The sequence below is a fragment of the Antedon bifida genome, chromosome 2, assembly GCF_963402885.1.
Source record: "Antedon bifida chromosome 2, ecAntBifi1.1, whole genome shotgun sequence".
In the NCBI taxonomy this organism is placed as follows: Eukaryota; Metazoa; Echinodermata; class Crinoidea; order Comatulida; family Antedonidae; genus Antedon; species Antedon bifida.
Window position 1 is genome coordinate 6,029,791 of NC_136227.1, and position 17,186 is coordinate 6,046,976.

General features: G+C 35.0%; 1 protein-coding gene across 1 annotated transcript; it reads left to right on the forward strand.

Annotated features, from left to right (window-relative positions):
• The first annotated feature begins 1,084 nt into the window (after positions 1-1,084).
• LOC144834958 (uncharacterized) lies at positions 1,085-13,910 on the forward strand. Its single transcript, XM_078689958.1, has 6 exons — positions 1,085-1,123; positions 3,357-3,464; positions 8,092-8,221; positions 9,945-11,168; positions 11,447-11,657; positions 12,000-13,910. Exons 4-6 carry the CDS (start codon positions 10,284-10,286, stop codon positions 12,338-12,340), a joined length of 1,437 nt encoding a protein of 478 aa, XP_078546084.1. The 5' UTR covers positions 1,085-1,123; positions 3,357-3,464; positions 8,092-8,221; positions 9,945-10,283; the 3' UTR covers positions 12,341-13,910.
• The last annotated feature ends 3,276 nt before the right edge of the window (positions 13,911-17,186 follow it).

Sequence of the window (17,186 nt, forward strand, 5' to 3'; positions counted from 1 at the left end):
GCTATTATTAAAACTCAATTTAGTTCCATGTTTGTACCAGTGTGCATTTAGCCAGTTATAGAAGTTAACCTATGACCTTATTCTATAAACTTCTGTAATAATAATAGTGCTAGAATACAATTTATTATTTAGCTTATTACCTGAATATATTCATGTTTTTATGATCTTTTTAGTAACTATCTAAATCGTCTCAATTGCAGCACATCAGTTATTATTGTAACACTTTCAGACGATTTCCAACATTAAAATCTCATTAATGCCCAATGTACTATTGCAACGATATTAATGCAAACGATAAACAGGAAATTGCGCAGCCGGCCGCCTTATCAATAAGTTCGTTATAACTATTATTATTAACAATGTCCTCAATAGATAAAGAATTACGTTTGTATTATTTTTAAAGAGAGAAAAAAGAACATAATTTCCTTTAAGTATTTAATGTTTGCTAGACGTGCGTGTTTTCTTGATAACCTAGTTTACTCTAGGTCGATGACGTTAAATTACGCATTGTCATTCAAAAAAACGGACAGGCGTAATTTCTATGACGTCGTTAAAACGCAGGTTTTTTACTAGAAACGGGATGCACTTGTTTTCAGGTCTTGTTTTGCTGTCTTTTTTTAATTGTTTTAAACAAAGCATAAACAACGTGAAGGTTTTATTGCTAGAAAAGCAATTTATAGGAAACAAATAAAATCAAAATCAAATCGTGAAGATGATATTGTTTACTGTAAGCCTAAGGTTACGCTGGAATGACGATGAATTAGTATACGAGACAATTCGCAATGAACGTTTTTGTTAAAAACATTTAAAAATAACTAGAACTAATAATGATGATTTTGTGAAATTTTCCAACGTCTAAAATGTGTGGGTCTTTCGGTTGTCGGTAACTAAAATAATTCTACAGAGGCTAAACTACCATGGAAAGTTCGTGACTGCAACGGGTCGTTTCAACCCGTTTGAATTATTAACGAGTTTCAGGTGAGGGTTGACGTAACTACATGTGTTTTTAAATGAACCATTACACTCGGCAGCAGTAGTATAACCTCGACTGCTGTCAGAGTAAGATCAATAATATACAGATGCAACAGCTTAATCTCGGTGCAGACGAAGGTTCAATTCACAGGTATGTCATTTTATGGCTGAATCAATCTTTATCCTAAAATATCAATTTATTACTCTAAATGGCCAGTCGTTTTAGTTTAGATATAGCTAAACTAAACTGCACTGAAAATCAGCAAGAGCCTGTAGATTGTATTCCGTAATTTGTACGCCTTTATTCGTATTAATTCGTCACCGAGTTAATACATCCATAAACAATGTTATTTCTAGACTACGATAACAATAAAACCTTAAAATTGCATATAAATTGTTGTGACTCGATGAAGAGAGTTCATCTATTCATAATATATGTTTTTGTTATTTTGGAAATTATATAACCTACTATACTAAGCTTGGATCCCAGTTAAATTGAACGCAGCGAAATGACGTAGGCCCGACGCAACGCAAGTGAGTTGGCCAATCACAAGCGAATTCGGACGATTCATAGCGATTGATTGGTCAAATTATTTACGCTTGTTTCCCACATGCTTTACTGCTGTAGGCGTTGCGCTTAAAGCTTGGTTTCCACGGACGCAACGCACAAGGACGTAGCCGCAACGCAAGACAATTGACCAATCACAAGCGACAGTTGGACTTAAGTCTTTCCGTTGTATCCTATTGTGGGAACTTTAATGTACTGGGCCTACAGCAGATTGTAAGTTAGGCGCGGCGTGTAGGTTCTCTCAGAGCAATGTCACTCTATCCCCAGATAAACTGACTTGTTTTTTATTGTGGCCTTGTTTTGAAATTTAAATGGAATGTATAATTGTTTTAATTATGGGAAAACTGTATACAATTTATTCACATTTCATAGTTAGTTTATTTATTATTTACATCTAAAGCTCTGTCTACACTATCAAACTTTATATGACAAAAAAATGTGATGTGCCCATAGGCCTATATGGACATGATGATGTCATATCACTACCATATTTGAACATATCACTACCATATTTGGGCACATCACACCTTTGTTGTCAAACTAGTTTGATAGTGTAGACAGAGCTTTAGTTAATAAAGATGTGTCAAATTATCATAGTCTCACAAATTGTTATATGTCGTAAATTACACTTGAGATAAATCGTAGGCCTACTTTGTAATTTGATTATTCTCCAGGGAGATTATATAACTTACAGAAAATCCAATTATCGTCTATGCAATTATTAGTACAGTAGATCTATTCCCTTTAACAGAATAATCATAACACTTCTAGGCTTCTTTGAGCATCCCTTAGCATTTGAATTTCTAGAATTACGGTTATGTGTTACAGATACTAATCCCCAAAAACTCTACGGTAAATCTTTAAATTGCAATTCGGGATATTAAACATTATTGACAATAACATTAAGTATATATATGCTGGCCTACTTTATCCGACAATATTGTGGAATTGATATAGCCTACGAGGCGCATGCTGCCCCACAAATAACATTTTTATTTTAATAATTATTTATTTCTCAAACTGCGCCTCGTAGACAAAATTGCTACTTGGTACCATAAACGTAAAACTGATTTATTTTTTCTTTCAAGTTATGTGGGTGGGTTTAAAACAGTAGATGTCTGGGTATCGGAGTATGCTCTTGATATGCACGGTCCACCGGTGGTCCCCGGGTGGTCGTAGGTCGTATTGTTAAACATATTACCCATCTCGTTTGTTTCACAGGAAAAGTATCCCCTTAATGTAGGTGTCCCGTGAATAGGATGGAGTGTTCCAAAAGGGGTTCTACTCTACACATGGATATCCTGAATAAAATTTGTGCTTTTTGAAAATCAGTAGTTACAAAAAAATGGTTAGATTACTTGCAACAACAAGCAGCTGTTTTTATGTCGTTAACAAAAGATTCAATCTCGTTTTAGTTGTTTTTATAGACCGATCTCTTCCGCTAAGAAATTTACGTTTTTCCGCTGTTGTGATATTATTGATTTTGGTTACCATGGTAAATCGGAACGCTTATTCGAAGAGAACTAAAATACATTTTGGATATGATTAATATTTGAATGGTAATATGATAGTGATGTTTACAAATATTATATAATGAGCATGAGTGGAATTGTTAGAACTATATGCATGTGTGATTTGGGGGAATATGAATGTATTCATGAATATACATTATAGTCCTACGGAATATCTTTCCTTTAAATATGCCTAACTTAATGACGATTGATGAGGGCGCCTAAAATCGGATGAGTGCGCATGCGTTAAGCCTATTTATTTGTTAATTATCAACTAAAGCATTTACTCTATATATTACCTGTAGATGAAACGCTGTGAGCGAAGTGAAACGTGCTGGTCCACGTGAACGACGCAATTACTTATAAACGCTACGTGCGAATAGACATGGGAGAAATACTAAAACATATTTAAGGTAAGATGTCGTTGTCTTCTTCATATGGATGCGGTGTTAAAACCAGCCTTGTGCTATTTAAACGGGAAAAGTAGGCCTACAGTGAACCGTGGCTTCCATTGGTGAAGCTATACGGTAAAACCTCTATTAAGGGGACACCTACGAAAACCAACAATTGTCTCTTTTTAACAGTGATGTTCACTGAGGGATTGTAGTGTTAAAACATTGTCCATCCATTGTTCGTTCCACGAAAATGTTCCCTTACGTGTCCCTTGGGTGTCCCCCTAATAGAAGGTTCTCCTTCATAATGGGTGTCCCAAACTGAGGGGTCATTTCTCTGCAGCAATCATAATGCTTTTTCAAGATTCAAGAAATTGTATTGGTCCACTTTAAAATGGAAATTCGTTTTGCTTGGCATAATTAAGACAATAAAACAACAAAGAAAAATACATCAAATTGCAAAAGGCAATGTTAAAATTAAAATAATATAATATGGTATTTAAACTGTTAATATAGGACATATTTGACTATTATTTATTTATTATTGATATTTTTAACGTATCTTGCTTTGTAATTGACAACATTTGGCCTACTTGACGATTCGCGTGAAAATAAGAATTACATTCATTAATCAATATAGGCCTAGCTGTTTAAGGGATTAAACGACTCGAGGGAGGGAATTAGGATTCATAAAGCTATTTACTTTGATGCTCATTATAACATTAATGACCTGGTAGGCCTGCCATGCTTCAGTATTTGTTACAAATAAGACTTGTCTGACTGGTTGAGTGACATTTTGATTGAAAAGAGTAGGCCTAGGATTCGGCAAGTGGTGAAGTTTTAGCGGCGGGAAATATGATTTGTTAGTCAAAAATAAATAGGTCTAAAAAGCAGAAACGCGTAAATAATAGATACATATATTGTAAATAGAATCGCGTAAACGTGTGCCAAGACATGTGATACGATGACTCCGACATTGTCATAATCAAGTTCCAACCTCCCAAACCTGAACATCATTTTAGTTCTTGTTTCCACTCTATACGACGTTCAAAAAATAACCTAATCCTCTGTTTTAATTATTATTTTGATGGGGGTTTTTTTTCGAAACATTGGGACAGTTATCGTCGACTTGGAAAACAGTAGAGGCTTAGCAAATAATAAATAATTTTATTAACAATTATGTTTATTTACAATAATATTTTATTTGTATTATTTCAAAACTATTTTATGTTTGTATTATTAGGCCTAACATATTTTAGTTATTTATTTAACAACATCTTTATCCAGGATTACACAATCAGGAAAAAGAAAAACCTGTTTTGCATTGTGGTCCTGTCTTAAATACAAAATAAATCGGAATAAAATAAAATTAGTTTTGTATAAAAGCGTATCATGTTTATAAGAATGATATTTAATAGAAAGAAAATACAATAGACAGGAGTGGTACCAAGCAGAACCAAGAATAAAATACTATTTTTAAGTAGGCCTACACAAATCTCTGCAGGTCTTACTATCGGCGGATCAACTGTCTTAATATGAGCCATGACTGCGCTTAAATTGCAGCCTGTACTGCAGCCTGTGGTGATTGAAAATTCTCATTACTTTTTCATTATCCTGGAGCAACACGTGTAAGAGTATAATTGCGATTTGCCCGTGTCAGTCGATCGATAGAAAATATTTATATGATGATAACAATAGAAGGCGTGGCGTATGAATCATCAATATTTGAAATTCATAGTTGTTTTTAATGTATTCAAAATAATCAAACTATATTGAAATTATGTTACCATTGTGTACAATACATTATAATACAATGATTACTCAACAACTGCATATAGTACAGTATGAAGTCATGTCCGGCAAACTCAATAGCTCTGTCTACACTATCAAACTTTATGTGATATGATGTGCCCATATATGGAAAGTTCGAATAATCCATCGCTTGTGATTGGTCAAATCACTTACTGCGCTTACGTCTTTGCGTTGCGTCTCTAATGGAAACCAACCCTAAAGGGTGTTTCACACCTGTTCCGGCACGATTCGCCGGACCGAAACCGTGCCGGAACAGGTGTGAAAGACCCTTTAAGGAGGATACTAGATAAAAAAAAACTAAAGCCAGCCCTATTCAGGGACTCTTTTTTGTTGTCCCTTAACATGGCTTCAGAACTGTATACCATCGTAATCAGACGATTCTCGGTACTCTGTATCTAATTTTTTTTTCTGTATCATACGCAGATTTCGTGATAAAGCATCTCATGTTTTTTGTTGTCACATGTGACGCCGGTATCATGTGGTTCGAAATAAAAGAAATAAATTTAACTAATTACCAGACCTGAGTGTGAATTGACCTTTTGATAAATATGAATAATTAATCATCACCAAATATCAGTGTTGAATTGATACTGACAGATGGCTATTACAAATGTAATTGCTTTTAATCAAGTAAGGTAACTATTAATAGACGTCTAGAATTAATGTATTAATTTGCATAACATAAAAAAAGGCACTCCCATTCTTAATCTTATACAAGCTTATTACCTTGTTGTCGATGTTTTCCTTTTCAATCTCATTTTTATGATTCTTTATTGAATTTGATCAATATGTTCTTTCAAATTGTATGAATATTATATTTAATCAAGTTGATCACTTTCGTAGAAAAAAAATGCATCCAATTTTGGTAAAAGTGAATAACTTGTGATTGTGGATATAATGGCATATTCAACAACAAAAATCCTGACATGACAGGACTTGAACCCAGGACCCTTTGATTGGTAGCAAAGCATCATGACCAAGTCCCGTCCGTCCTCGTTTTGTCACGTGTTTCTGTCTTGTGCTTGTGTATGTAGCTTAATTTTTTAAATTTTTATTCTCGTTATTTATTTATTCACATTTTATTATTTATTTATTTATTGACTACCTTTGAAACATTTTATTATATATACTTTTTGAATTCTTTTTTTCTGGTGTAACTAGGCTTAAAGCCCTCTGGGCTTATTCAAGTTTCTCCAACATAAGTGCATTCTACTTTTAAAAAAAAAACTCTCATGTTATTACACAATGATGTATCATATGAAAATAAAATCGAATTGAATTGAACTGAATTGAACATAAATAATAATAATAAATAATAAAAAAAAAACTCTCATGTTATTACACAATGATGTATCATATGAAAATAAAATCGAATTGAATTGAACTGAATTGAACATAAATAATAATAATAATAATAAAAACATCTGTCCAACAATAATGCATTGCTATTTATTTCTCACTACAGGATGACATATAATACTTTCTTAGTAAGAGACGACAACTTGAATCATCTTTGCGTAATTAAAAAATATATATGCATTAGGATTATAAATCTCGAGTGTTTACGTATTTGGCCTACGAATTATAATAATAAGTGCAAATTACCACTATGGATAATACTAATAAGGTCAACTCCAGTGCGGAGATAATTTTCTCATTATTATTTTCAAAACTGAATATAATTACGTAATAGGCTTAAGCAATCACGTGATCAGCATATTCAATTACCCATAAGGCCATATAATGATGATCGTGAACTTTTAACAGTTCGTTTAATATATTTTTAATATAATTTCAAGGCACCGGGTAGTCTGGGTTCCAGAGGGAGTTTTGTCTTAATATTAGTAAAAAGATAAATATGTCATACGTATACTACTTGAGCTTGGATATTTTTAGACAAAAATCGAAATAAAAATAAATAAATAAAAAAAATACAATGAATACAGACTTGGGGCAAGTGAGACACACCCCCACCGTACTAATGGAAGAGTCCCACGCGATGATTCTCTTTGTGCGGATATCTATAATATTGTAACTGCTCGTTTTCTGCAGCCAAACTGAAAACCCCTCTTTTTCACCGAAAGGTTCAATCGAACTCTTTGCGTGGGAAAGACTAAGCATTGCGCTTCGAATGTAATGTGTAATTGTCCATATGCAGACGACAGCTGCTGGTTTTTGCCGCCGATAATGTTTTTCCCTTTTTTGAGAGAGAGTTTTAAATGAAGCATTGAGAAATACATTGACTGAACATTTAATATCTTAATTTGTCTTGTCAATAGAATGGACATAGCTAACGCTGCGTACAAAAACCATGTACATTACGTTTTTACTCGCCCATATTGCGTTTCTGCTGTACGGTTCAAATCGCATAAAAATATCTGTTGTTACGTCACGGTAATACATTTTTTACCATACTGTACTAGGCATGTTCTTACATCTTACGTCGTTCATAATAATATAAAGCAATTATGCTCATTTTGCAAAGTAATTTTATAATTATTTCGATTCTTAAAAGACCGTTGAAATTGGAAATTATAGATAAAACAGTTTTGCCATCAAGGACTCTTTTTTTAAATTGAGCCATTTCCATTCAGTTCTGCTCAATTACCGATATATATGCAGATGTTTATACAATTCTGCCATTTTAATCGTCATCACCACACAAAGCCTTGGAATTAATGTAGTATATATACAAGAAAATAAAACTAATGTACGTGCGTAATCGATAAAGCATATGAATATGGTATTATATATTGCTCGCATTATACAATATGTAATCCATTTAGCTATTTCATCTCTCTCCGTGATAACGGATACTCTATGGTTCTATCTATAGGCATATGTTCTAGGTAGCATCATAAACAATGGAATTCAATTGCTCATTGTGAAGAGATTTCCAGTTTAATTTCTATGTACGCCATTAACATCCAGAACAGTTGAATTGAATTGTTCGAATGATATCAAAGGTAGGTTTTGAATGTTGGATAGATCGTGTGGGTTTGGATATGTTGTGGTACTGCTACATTAACGTTGCCATTTCAGAGATAGAAAGGAAATGGGAGGCGAGAGAAGTGAGGATGGGAGAGGAATATTGGTAGGTTAATTTGCTGTGTACACAAACGGAAATAGTTGCTCAGTTGTGAGGATTGCCATGAACATGAACATGCCATGTTCGAATTATTTTTATTTATTTATTGTTTTGGTGGGTATGGATTTGGAAATTTTGTTTTCCTAATGTTAGACCAGTCACTTTTTTGGAGAGAGAAGGTGGATTTGCTTGTTTGTATTATTTGGTACTCATACAAAACACCAGGATAACCCCCATAAAGCAGTTTATTTCCAATGGAGTCCTCATTAAAGTTAACGTAGACAATTTACCAACCTAAGTTCACATTACGTTCAACCTAGTGAGGATGGAGAGAAAGTATAAAGGAGAAGAGAGGAGAGAAGAGAAGAGAGGAGCGAGGGGAAGAATAAGTGGGAGAGGAGAGCCACCCACTATTTTGTTTGATTTGCATCTCAATTCCTGCTGCTTAAGCTCTGTCTACACTATCACACTTTATGTGACAAAAAAATGTAATGTGCCCATATGGACATGATGATATCATATCACTACCATATTTGGGCATATCACAATGTTTTATCAAAATAGTTTGATAATGTAGACAGAGCTTAAACCTACTATACAATAGTGCAACTAGCAGGTTGTTGATATAAGTTAATACAATAATTACGTATTGTTTATACAATTTTATTGCATAGAATTGCAGATGCATTTATTGTAAACAAAATTGATACCAGGTAAATGTCCGTCCTTCTTTTTAAAAGGTCATATTATTCCAATTATTCACCTTTCTCATAAGCTTTCTCTGTATAATAACCTAATAAGGCCTATTATATAATATCTTTAAATAATATTATTCCGGAACAATTTCTACGATTGAAATTCCACTCGTCGTTTAGAGTGTGAAACCGGATTCACTCTAAACGAGTGATTTTTTACTCTTTAAGAGTTGGTCTACAGTAGTCAAAATTGTCTGACATTAACCAATCGTTTGAAGACTCTTGGAGAAGTGAAAATCATCACCTAGAGAGTATTATAACTTTCACTAATAGTGGTTCTTAAGTAAACCCCTAAAAAGAGTGACAGTTTGTTCTGAAAGAGTGGATTTTCACTCCTTTACAAACAAGTTAGAGAAGGCGATAGAGGTTGATCGAGAATTTGCCAAAAATGCACTTGTTACAATGTGAACACCTTCACATTGATGTCATTTCGGTTAAACTTTGGCGTTTATTGAATCACTTTTAATCTCATAAAAACACCATTTTAATATCAGCATTGCCGTTAATGTCAATTTTAAAATTTATAAATTCATATATTTTTTTCTCAAGCCTAATCTTGAAACAATTTTTCCACTATGAGTATGTTAAAATTCCCGAGTTATGATTTCCTGCTTATTTTGTCACATCGGAAGAAGTAGATGGAAATTATGAATGCATGGGCGCGCACAAGCGGGCGCTTCCGACTCACGATATGGCACAATCAACCATTTTCATGTTTGAGGTTTCACTTCATGTAAATCTTCATATACTTTCATTGTAAACATGTTTATCTAAACGCTTTGGTGTTTGCACTAAACGCGATGTTATTCTGATTTTTTTTAATACATTTTCATTTTATTTCATTAGAACTATACTGCTCAGTGATAAAGAAGAAGATGAAGAAAGTGCGGCAGTAAATTTAGAAAATCAAATCCATCAACAATTGAAGTAATTTAAAAGAAATAGAATTGTCATCTGAAAAGAAAATTACCGGAAATTAGTATTTCTGTGCTTTTTTAATCAAAGCTATAACGTTCTATTCTATAGCGTGACAGACATGTTCTGAAGATGACAGACACAAACACACTGCAGCTTTACAATTTTGTTAGAGCGATGTCTGAACGATAACTAAAGAATGTATTTTTAATGGTCGTAACTACAAAAGCTATTTACTTATTGTAGAAAACAGCAGGTGAATTTGTAATCATGGCAGACGACACATCTATTCATTTTACTTTGGCGCCGAGTAACGTTGTCACAACCGCGAATATTTCAGCAGACTATATTAGTATGGCTCCGGCTGATGACGTCGATGAGTTTGAAAGTTCCTATATTCTGGCAACTATTGTGATAATGTTCGGTGTTTTTATACACATATCTAATATTTTTATTATACTTACTGTATTTAACTTAAAATCTGCTAGCAATCCTGACGCTTTAATCTTATCTTTATCAGTTGTTGATTACGCTATGACGATTACCGTGTTCCCCGTGGCAGCCTACCATTTTTGGACGGGCCATGAGATACCGTCCTGGGCGTGCACGATGTGCGCATTCCTCGTAACTGTAAATATAGTTTTCTCTACCACAGTTGTATCATTAATGACTATTGATCGTTTACTTGCAATTAAAAAACCAATAATTTATAAACTCTACCTAACTACTGTTAATACGATTAAGATTTTAATTGTTGTATTGATTGTGTCTATTGGAACGGCGGCTATTTCTTTAACGGATCTCATACATTTGCAGTACGAAGGAAATGATTGTTTATTTGAAGCGAAAAGTTGGTATACAATATTAATATTATCATTGATATATCCACAAATTCCAGTTGTTGTTTATACGTATAGTGAGTTTGTACACGCGTTGAAGATGTTTGAACCGCGACAACATCAAACAACAACGTATAATGCAAACAATGTAGAAAAAGAGAAACCAAACTGGTTCCGTCGTCCTAAGACTAAGGCTAAGTCAGACCAGAAAAATGGAAGCGGAAACCATTCTGTTAGTTTTAAACGCTGTATACGGATGTCTAGGACGGTAGCCGCTGTTGTCATTCTGTATTACATTCCATGCTTAATTTGGACGGTAAGTTACTTATGATTATCTTGATCAAGAATTATAGTGATGGTGATCGATAAGATGGGTTCTGCCGAAAGAGTTAGAATGATAGCATGTTATGAATGTTGGTGAAAGTTATAGTGATGGGCGTTTAGTGATGGCGGTGTTGAAGACTATAATGTTGACGACACGGTGAGAATGAGATCGAAGAGAATGTTGTTAAATCGAAAATGGAAGAATGAGACAAATGTTGAGAAGAGGAAAGATAATGGAGAATTAACCCTATTCTTTCTCTCTCATTTCAGACGTCTGTTCTTACTGACTGGATACTGGGGAGGCACCTCAGTATGTTCAGCCATATATCGTTATCTTTAATTATGATCGACTCTTCTTTCAATATCATCGTCTATGCAGTTATGTGCCTACATTACCGACGGAGCTTTCATAGAATCGTCTGTTTGCCACTGCGCATGTGTGGTATGAACTGTTCTAATGAACTTCCACTTGGCTTAACAAGTAAGTCGACATTTTAGGCTTGGTTCTCACTAGATAAATGATTGATTTAAAAGTTAGAAATTGGTTAACTGACTGTTCACGTACATTGCTGCTTATTCGGTCCATGCCTCCTGTTCTGGTATTTCCGATAGTGGGCCTACATTAAATGAAATGATAACAGGTAATTTTTTTAGTGGAGAAGTTCAGATAGAACATAACCCTATAAAACTAAATAAACGCAGTATAGGATCTCGATACAGAAAAAAAAGAAACCATACTTAATTTAGGAGAAGGAACATTGTTCAATTTGGTGGAGGGATGTTTTTTATGTTAATATAACAATAATAATGTTATATTTTTCAGAGAGTGAAGTAAGGCATATCTCAAATCGAATGGATCTTCGAGAAGCTCAAAGTCCAGGGATTACCAAAAGAGGACGCACTCACCATACCCCTGGAAGAGATCGATCCGTAGAAGACATGGTACCTATTGATAATCCAGCATTTTCTAATTCAGGAAACGCTAGTGAAGACGTCATCTCGGAGTCTAGCCTTCGCAAGTCCAGAATCGAAGAAACTAGCGCAGATTATATAGAATCAAATAGCGTTGTACAAAGTAGTGAAGTTGTCATTCAAATTAAGGATGAAAACGCTAAGACGTCTGACTCACAAAATGGAGAAGTGGAGAATGTCTTTTTTCCTTAAAAATCAATATTAAGTTTGTTCACTTTCAACATATGCAATAGGCCTGCACAGGAGACATAAATGAATACCTAGAAAGAAATGCAGTCCAAAGCTCATTTAGCCCGGGGTCCGCATCTTCCTCTCCTCTCCTCCGCTCCCCCCTCTCTCTCTCTCTTTCCCTGAAGTTTTTATACAAGAGAACAGAAGCGACATTGCAGGTCCGTGGGTTTGAAACCTTTGATGAGATCCAAATTACGACAATAAGATAGATAGGCCCTAGATCTGAAATACACTGGGGCGGGTGGATGCATGATTGAAGGGGTAGCGAACGGGAGGGTCTTCCCCAACATGGTGACGATAAAGTTTGCTAGAAATCTTCAGTTGCTACGTTTACACTACACTCACTTGTAAAAATCTGGTTACGAGCTTGAGGCCACCAGTTATGAGATTTGTTCTTGGACTGGTGTATGTTATATTGCGCAAGAAAGTCCTTGCGCAATTTCAAATTGCGCATAACACTATCATTAATTTTTTCAATTCATTTAGGGAATGAATTTTTGAAGCACAGATAGGCCTTATTTTATATTTGTATAAACATTTTTAACAAAATCTTGTCTTAAGGATAGTAGAAATGTTTTTTAGAAAGCAGCTTATTGGTTATCAGATAATATTTTAACTTTATTTATAATACTATATTGTAGTAATAATATTAATTACATGTTTCGCACTTTGTTTCAAGGATAGGTCTATGATTAACAAATATGATCGCTGGTCGACCGTCCATAATCATTGTATTTACACAATATTTGTGCCATGCTACCAGTACTTATTAGGCCTAATAATACGGAGACCTGTAAGTGACACTAGGCCACGGTGTTAGTCTACATACCAATAAGTACCGTAAACTAACGATGATGTAAACAATTCTCTATGGAAAGCCAAAACGAAAATAACAGGGACAAATAAATGAAAGTCAATTCTGATCGGAATTATATTTTTCCCGATCGATTAAGTACTAGATGCTGGTCACCGACTCATAGATCAATACTATTGCCCTGAATAATAAATAGACCACAAGCCACGAACGTTAATTATAACTAATTAACCAAATAAACCCACCGCTATGCCACTTATTACAGAATGGTGCATGGAGCGCCGAATGTGCAATTAAACTACTTTGGTATAAATCGTAAATTAATTTTGATAATCTGTTTGTAAACGTTTAATGTTGTCTGTATCTATAAGCTTCACACAATGTGTATTTTTATAAATATTTATATTTGTAGTATTTGTTATTTAACATTAACGCCGTTACTGTTTTTCTTAACACAATATATTTTTCTTGTAGAGTAAGTATGATATAATATATTTATCATAAATTTGCACTATTAATAAATAACTTTTCACCTTGATAAATTATAACTACTAAAAATTCAATTCAACATTTATTTCGACCATAATCAACATAATATTGTATACAAACAAGAAACAGCCAAGTATTTGGTCGAGGGACGACAGAGACTTAAATAAACTAAAGCATTGTGTTACACTTAATATAGAGGTCTCTCAATTTGGTCAATGTTGAGCAGCCTGCAATAAAACCAGATCCTTGGAGGAGGAAGAGGAGGAGCAGGAGGAGGAGGAGCAGGAGGAGGAGGAGCAGGAGGAGGAGGAGGAGCAGGAGGAGGAGGAGCAGGAGGAGGAGGAGCAGGAGGAGGAGGAGCAGGAGGAGGAGGAGCAGGAGGAGGAGGAGCAGGAGGAGGAGGAGCAGGAGGAGGAGGAGCAGGAGGAGGAGGAGCAGGAGGAGCAGGAGCAGGAGGAGGAGGAGCAGGAGGAGGAGGAGCAAGAGGAAGAGGAGCAGGAGGAGGAGGAGCAGGAGGAGCAGGAGGAGCAGGAGGAGGAGGAGCAGGAGGAGGAGGAGCAGGAGGAGGAGGAGCAGGAGGAGGAGGAGCAGGAGGAGGAGGAGGCTATGTATTTGTAAGCGCAACCATCCAATCCGAATGGTCTTAAATTCCTATATTTGTAGCATTCGCTCCTTCCTTGGTTGCCACTATTTCAATCTGAGTAAACCAGAGTGGGATATACTGTACTTTTTTTACGCTTGGTGTATTTTTTTAAAGTTGGTAGATTCTTCCGAATTCCATGTTTGGTGGCACATGACATATTTAGCAAAATTTGCGGAGCAAAGTGCCGACAGAGAGAAGTTTGGCCTTTGAGACACTTGGATCCTTTGACTTTTCTCTGATAACTTGGTAAGTTGTAATAATGTACGTAGGTATAGGTCTAAGAGTTTAGTTTATTTTATGGAGTGTGGATGTTGGACCCGCTGAGAAAGGAATTGATTAGTCATATTATTGTTTGCTCGAGTTATACTTCACTAACAAAAACATATCTTGACATACTTTGCGTTTGCTCGAGTTTGCAGACGACATTTGTCAGTCAGTGTAGTGTGACAACATAGTTCCCAAGTAGTCGCAAATCAAAGGCTGCCCAAATACAGAATACCATTAAGTTTATGTTTGAATGTTCTAAGCTTTCAAACAATTGCTGGATCAAACAAATTTCCATCATTACCGTCTTGGACGATTTGGGGTTGGAGTTTTCTGTACACATTTACTCTAGGAAGTACTGCGTTGTAATGCAGTGGATTGTAAAACGGGCAAACATAAAAACGAGAGAAATGGGCCATTCTGAGACTTATTTCCTAGATGACGTGTACGTCATCATTTACTCCATTTAGGCCTTCATCAATTCTACTTAAAACGATATTATTGGGGGAACTGTTTGTACGTGCTGACCCTCGGGATATAATATAAGAATGAACGTTTTGGTTGACCACGAGAATGGCAAAATTGTACATTGAAGTTTGTGTCTAAGGTAAAGTATAATCATTACTTTTTCCCTGATCGTCGTCGTCAAAGCGCGTTGTACTCGAGCCTGCACATTCCATGCGTGATTTGTACCTACTGTAAGCATAATTATACTATTGTTCAGAGCAGTTCAGAGCGTCATTGTTGCTACAAAGATCTCATGGCTGGACAATAAAACCGATATACCAGAATCACTGCAAAAACAGCATTCCAGCAATTTACAAATGTGGCGACGGTGAATTATACCATTGGAGGTAAGAACGACATTATTTAAGAAAACTATATTATTATCCAATGTAGGCCTACATGTCTTTAAAATGTGTATGTTACTGCGCCATTCAATCGTATGATTCTATCTTACCAGAAGAATGAAACCGAGTTTATTTCATATTAACTAGCAATGACTATGTTAATGGTTGCTAGGAGTACTGTAGCTTTGCTAGTTGTAGAGCAGCGTCCCCTATTCGTAACCTAGTCTTTGCCTGATGAAGATTTGTTGAAGACAAGTCGAAATGTCGTACACGTACGTATTCATAAATGGTTTAACGTAAAGAATTATATACAGATTAGATAGTTAATATAAAAAAAAACCCGATGAAAACATTTTTCGAAGTGTATGAAATTACCAAACCGAGGACCAAACACCTTTTTCACGAAACAGCCAGCTGCCCGCGTAGGAATCATCTCGGATTGATTATAGAGTACCTAACCGTGAATCTTCTAATTATAACCCTGGGTTATGGGTTATTATTCTTTTCTGTTCTGTTGTTTTCTGTTTTTTTAGGGTGGGTTACTATTAGAGTAGTGGGTTACTATTACTAATCTTAAAATAGGCACCTGTAAATAGTAACCCACCCCAACTTTTCCGGTCAACAACTCAGTAGCAAAAATAATAAAACAGCACGAAAAAACTATTTTGGTTGAACCACTCGAGATCAACATGCATTATCTCCTTATTTTAAAAATACGGCATCATAATAAGCAACAGAAATGTTGATTTTAGTGTCATTTTGTCAATAGTTTTTGTGACTCTAATAGTAACCTCCATGGGTTACTATTAGAGTACTGGGTTATTATTATAGATTGACTTATAAGGTGAGTTACTACAGTATTAGAATGGGATTACTATTAGAGTGTGGGTTACTATTAGAAGATTTACGGTAAGCAGTATATACACTAAACATTACAGAAACCCCCTCTATTGACAAGACTGTACAAAAGCTTATTGGTGGCGCTAGTCAACGTTTAAGTAATGTCATATTTTGACAGAAATTCTTCTCCATTCATTTGGCTAATTATACTGATTTTCCGTTTTAGATTAATGTTGAAAAATGTATATTGGTGTAAAAGCAATCTATTTATATGATCAGGTGTACAATTTCTATATGATACATTATTTTTACATGGTAAATTGATAAATCTTTAAATTTTTTCGCGCGTCGAATTCCTGATGATGACGGCGTACGCGTACTAATGCTGATAAGAACGCGTGCATTTAAATCCTGTTACAATTGACGCGCGCGTATAATTAACGATGACGCGCATAATTGATCATCAACGCCTTTGTTAGTGCTGTTCTTTCGACATTCTAGAGTTTAGAATTTCTCCGAGTAGTGTTTTGACTCGAAGGCGCTGAATACGTAAAATACTGTAAGTGTCCTTATTTTATAACTCTCCCAGCAAATTAACATTTGACTTATGAATATCCTCGGGTCATTGAACTTTTGAACCATTGAGAGAAATCGATTAGTCTTGATTTACGTCCTTGAAACCGATACAATATTGAAACCTAAACACTAAAAACAAATCATAATGCAATTAAAAATAAGATAAATAGATTTGTAAGATGTGTCAAATGATTAATGAATCAAATGTATAAATTTGGAACAATAAATTATGTCAGAAAATTGTGTGAGTACATAAATATAGTGTTAAGAGCAAAAATTAGCATACATTTTAACAATTATTTGAGGGCGTTGTTCTAATCCGGTTGATCT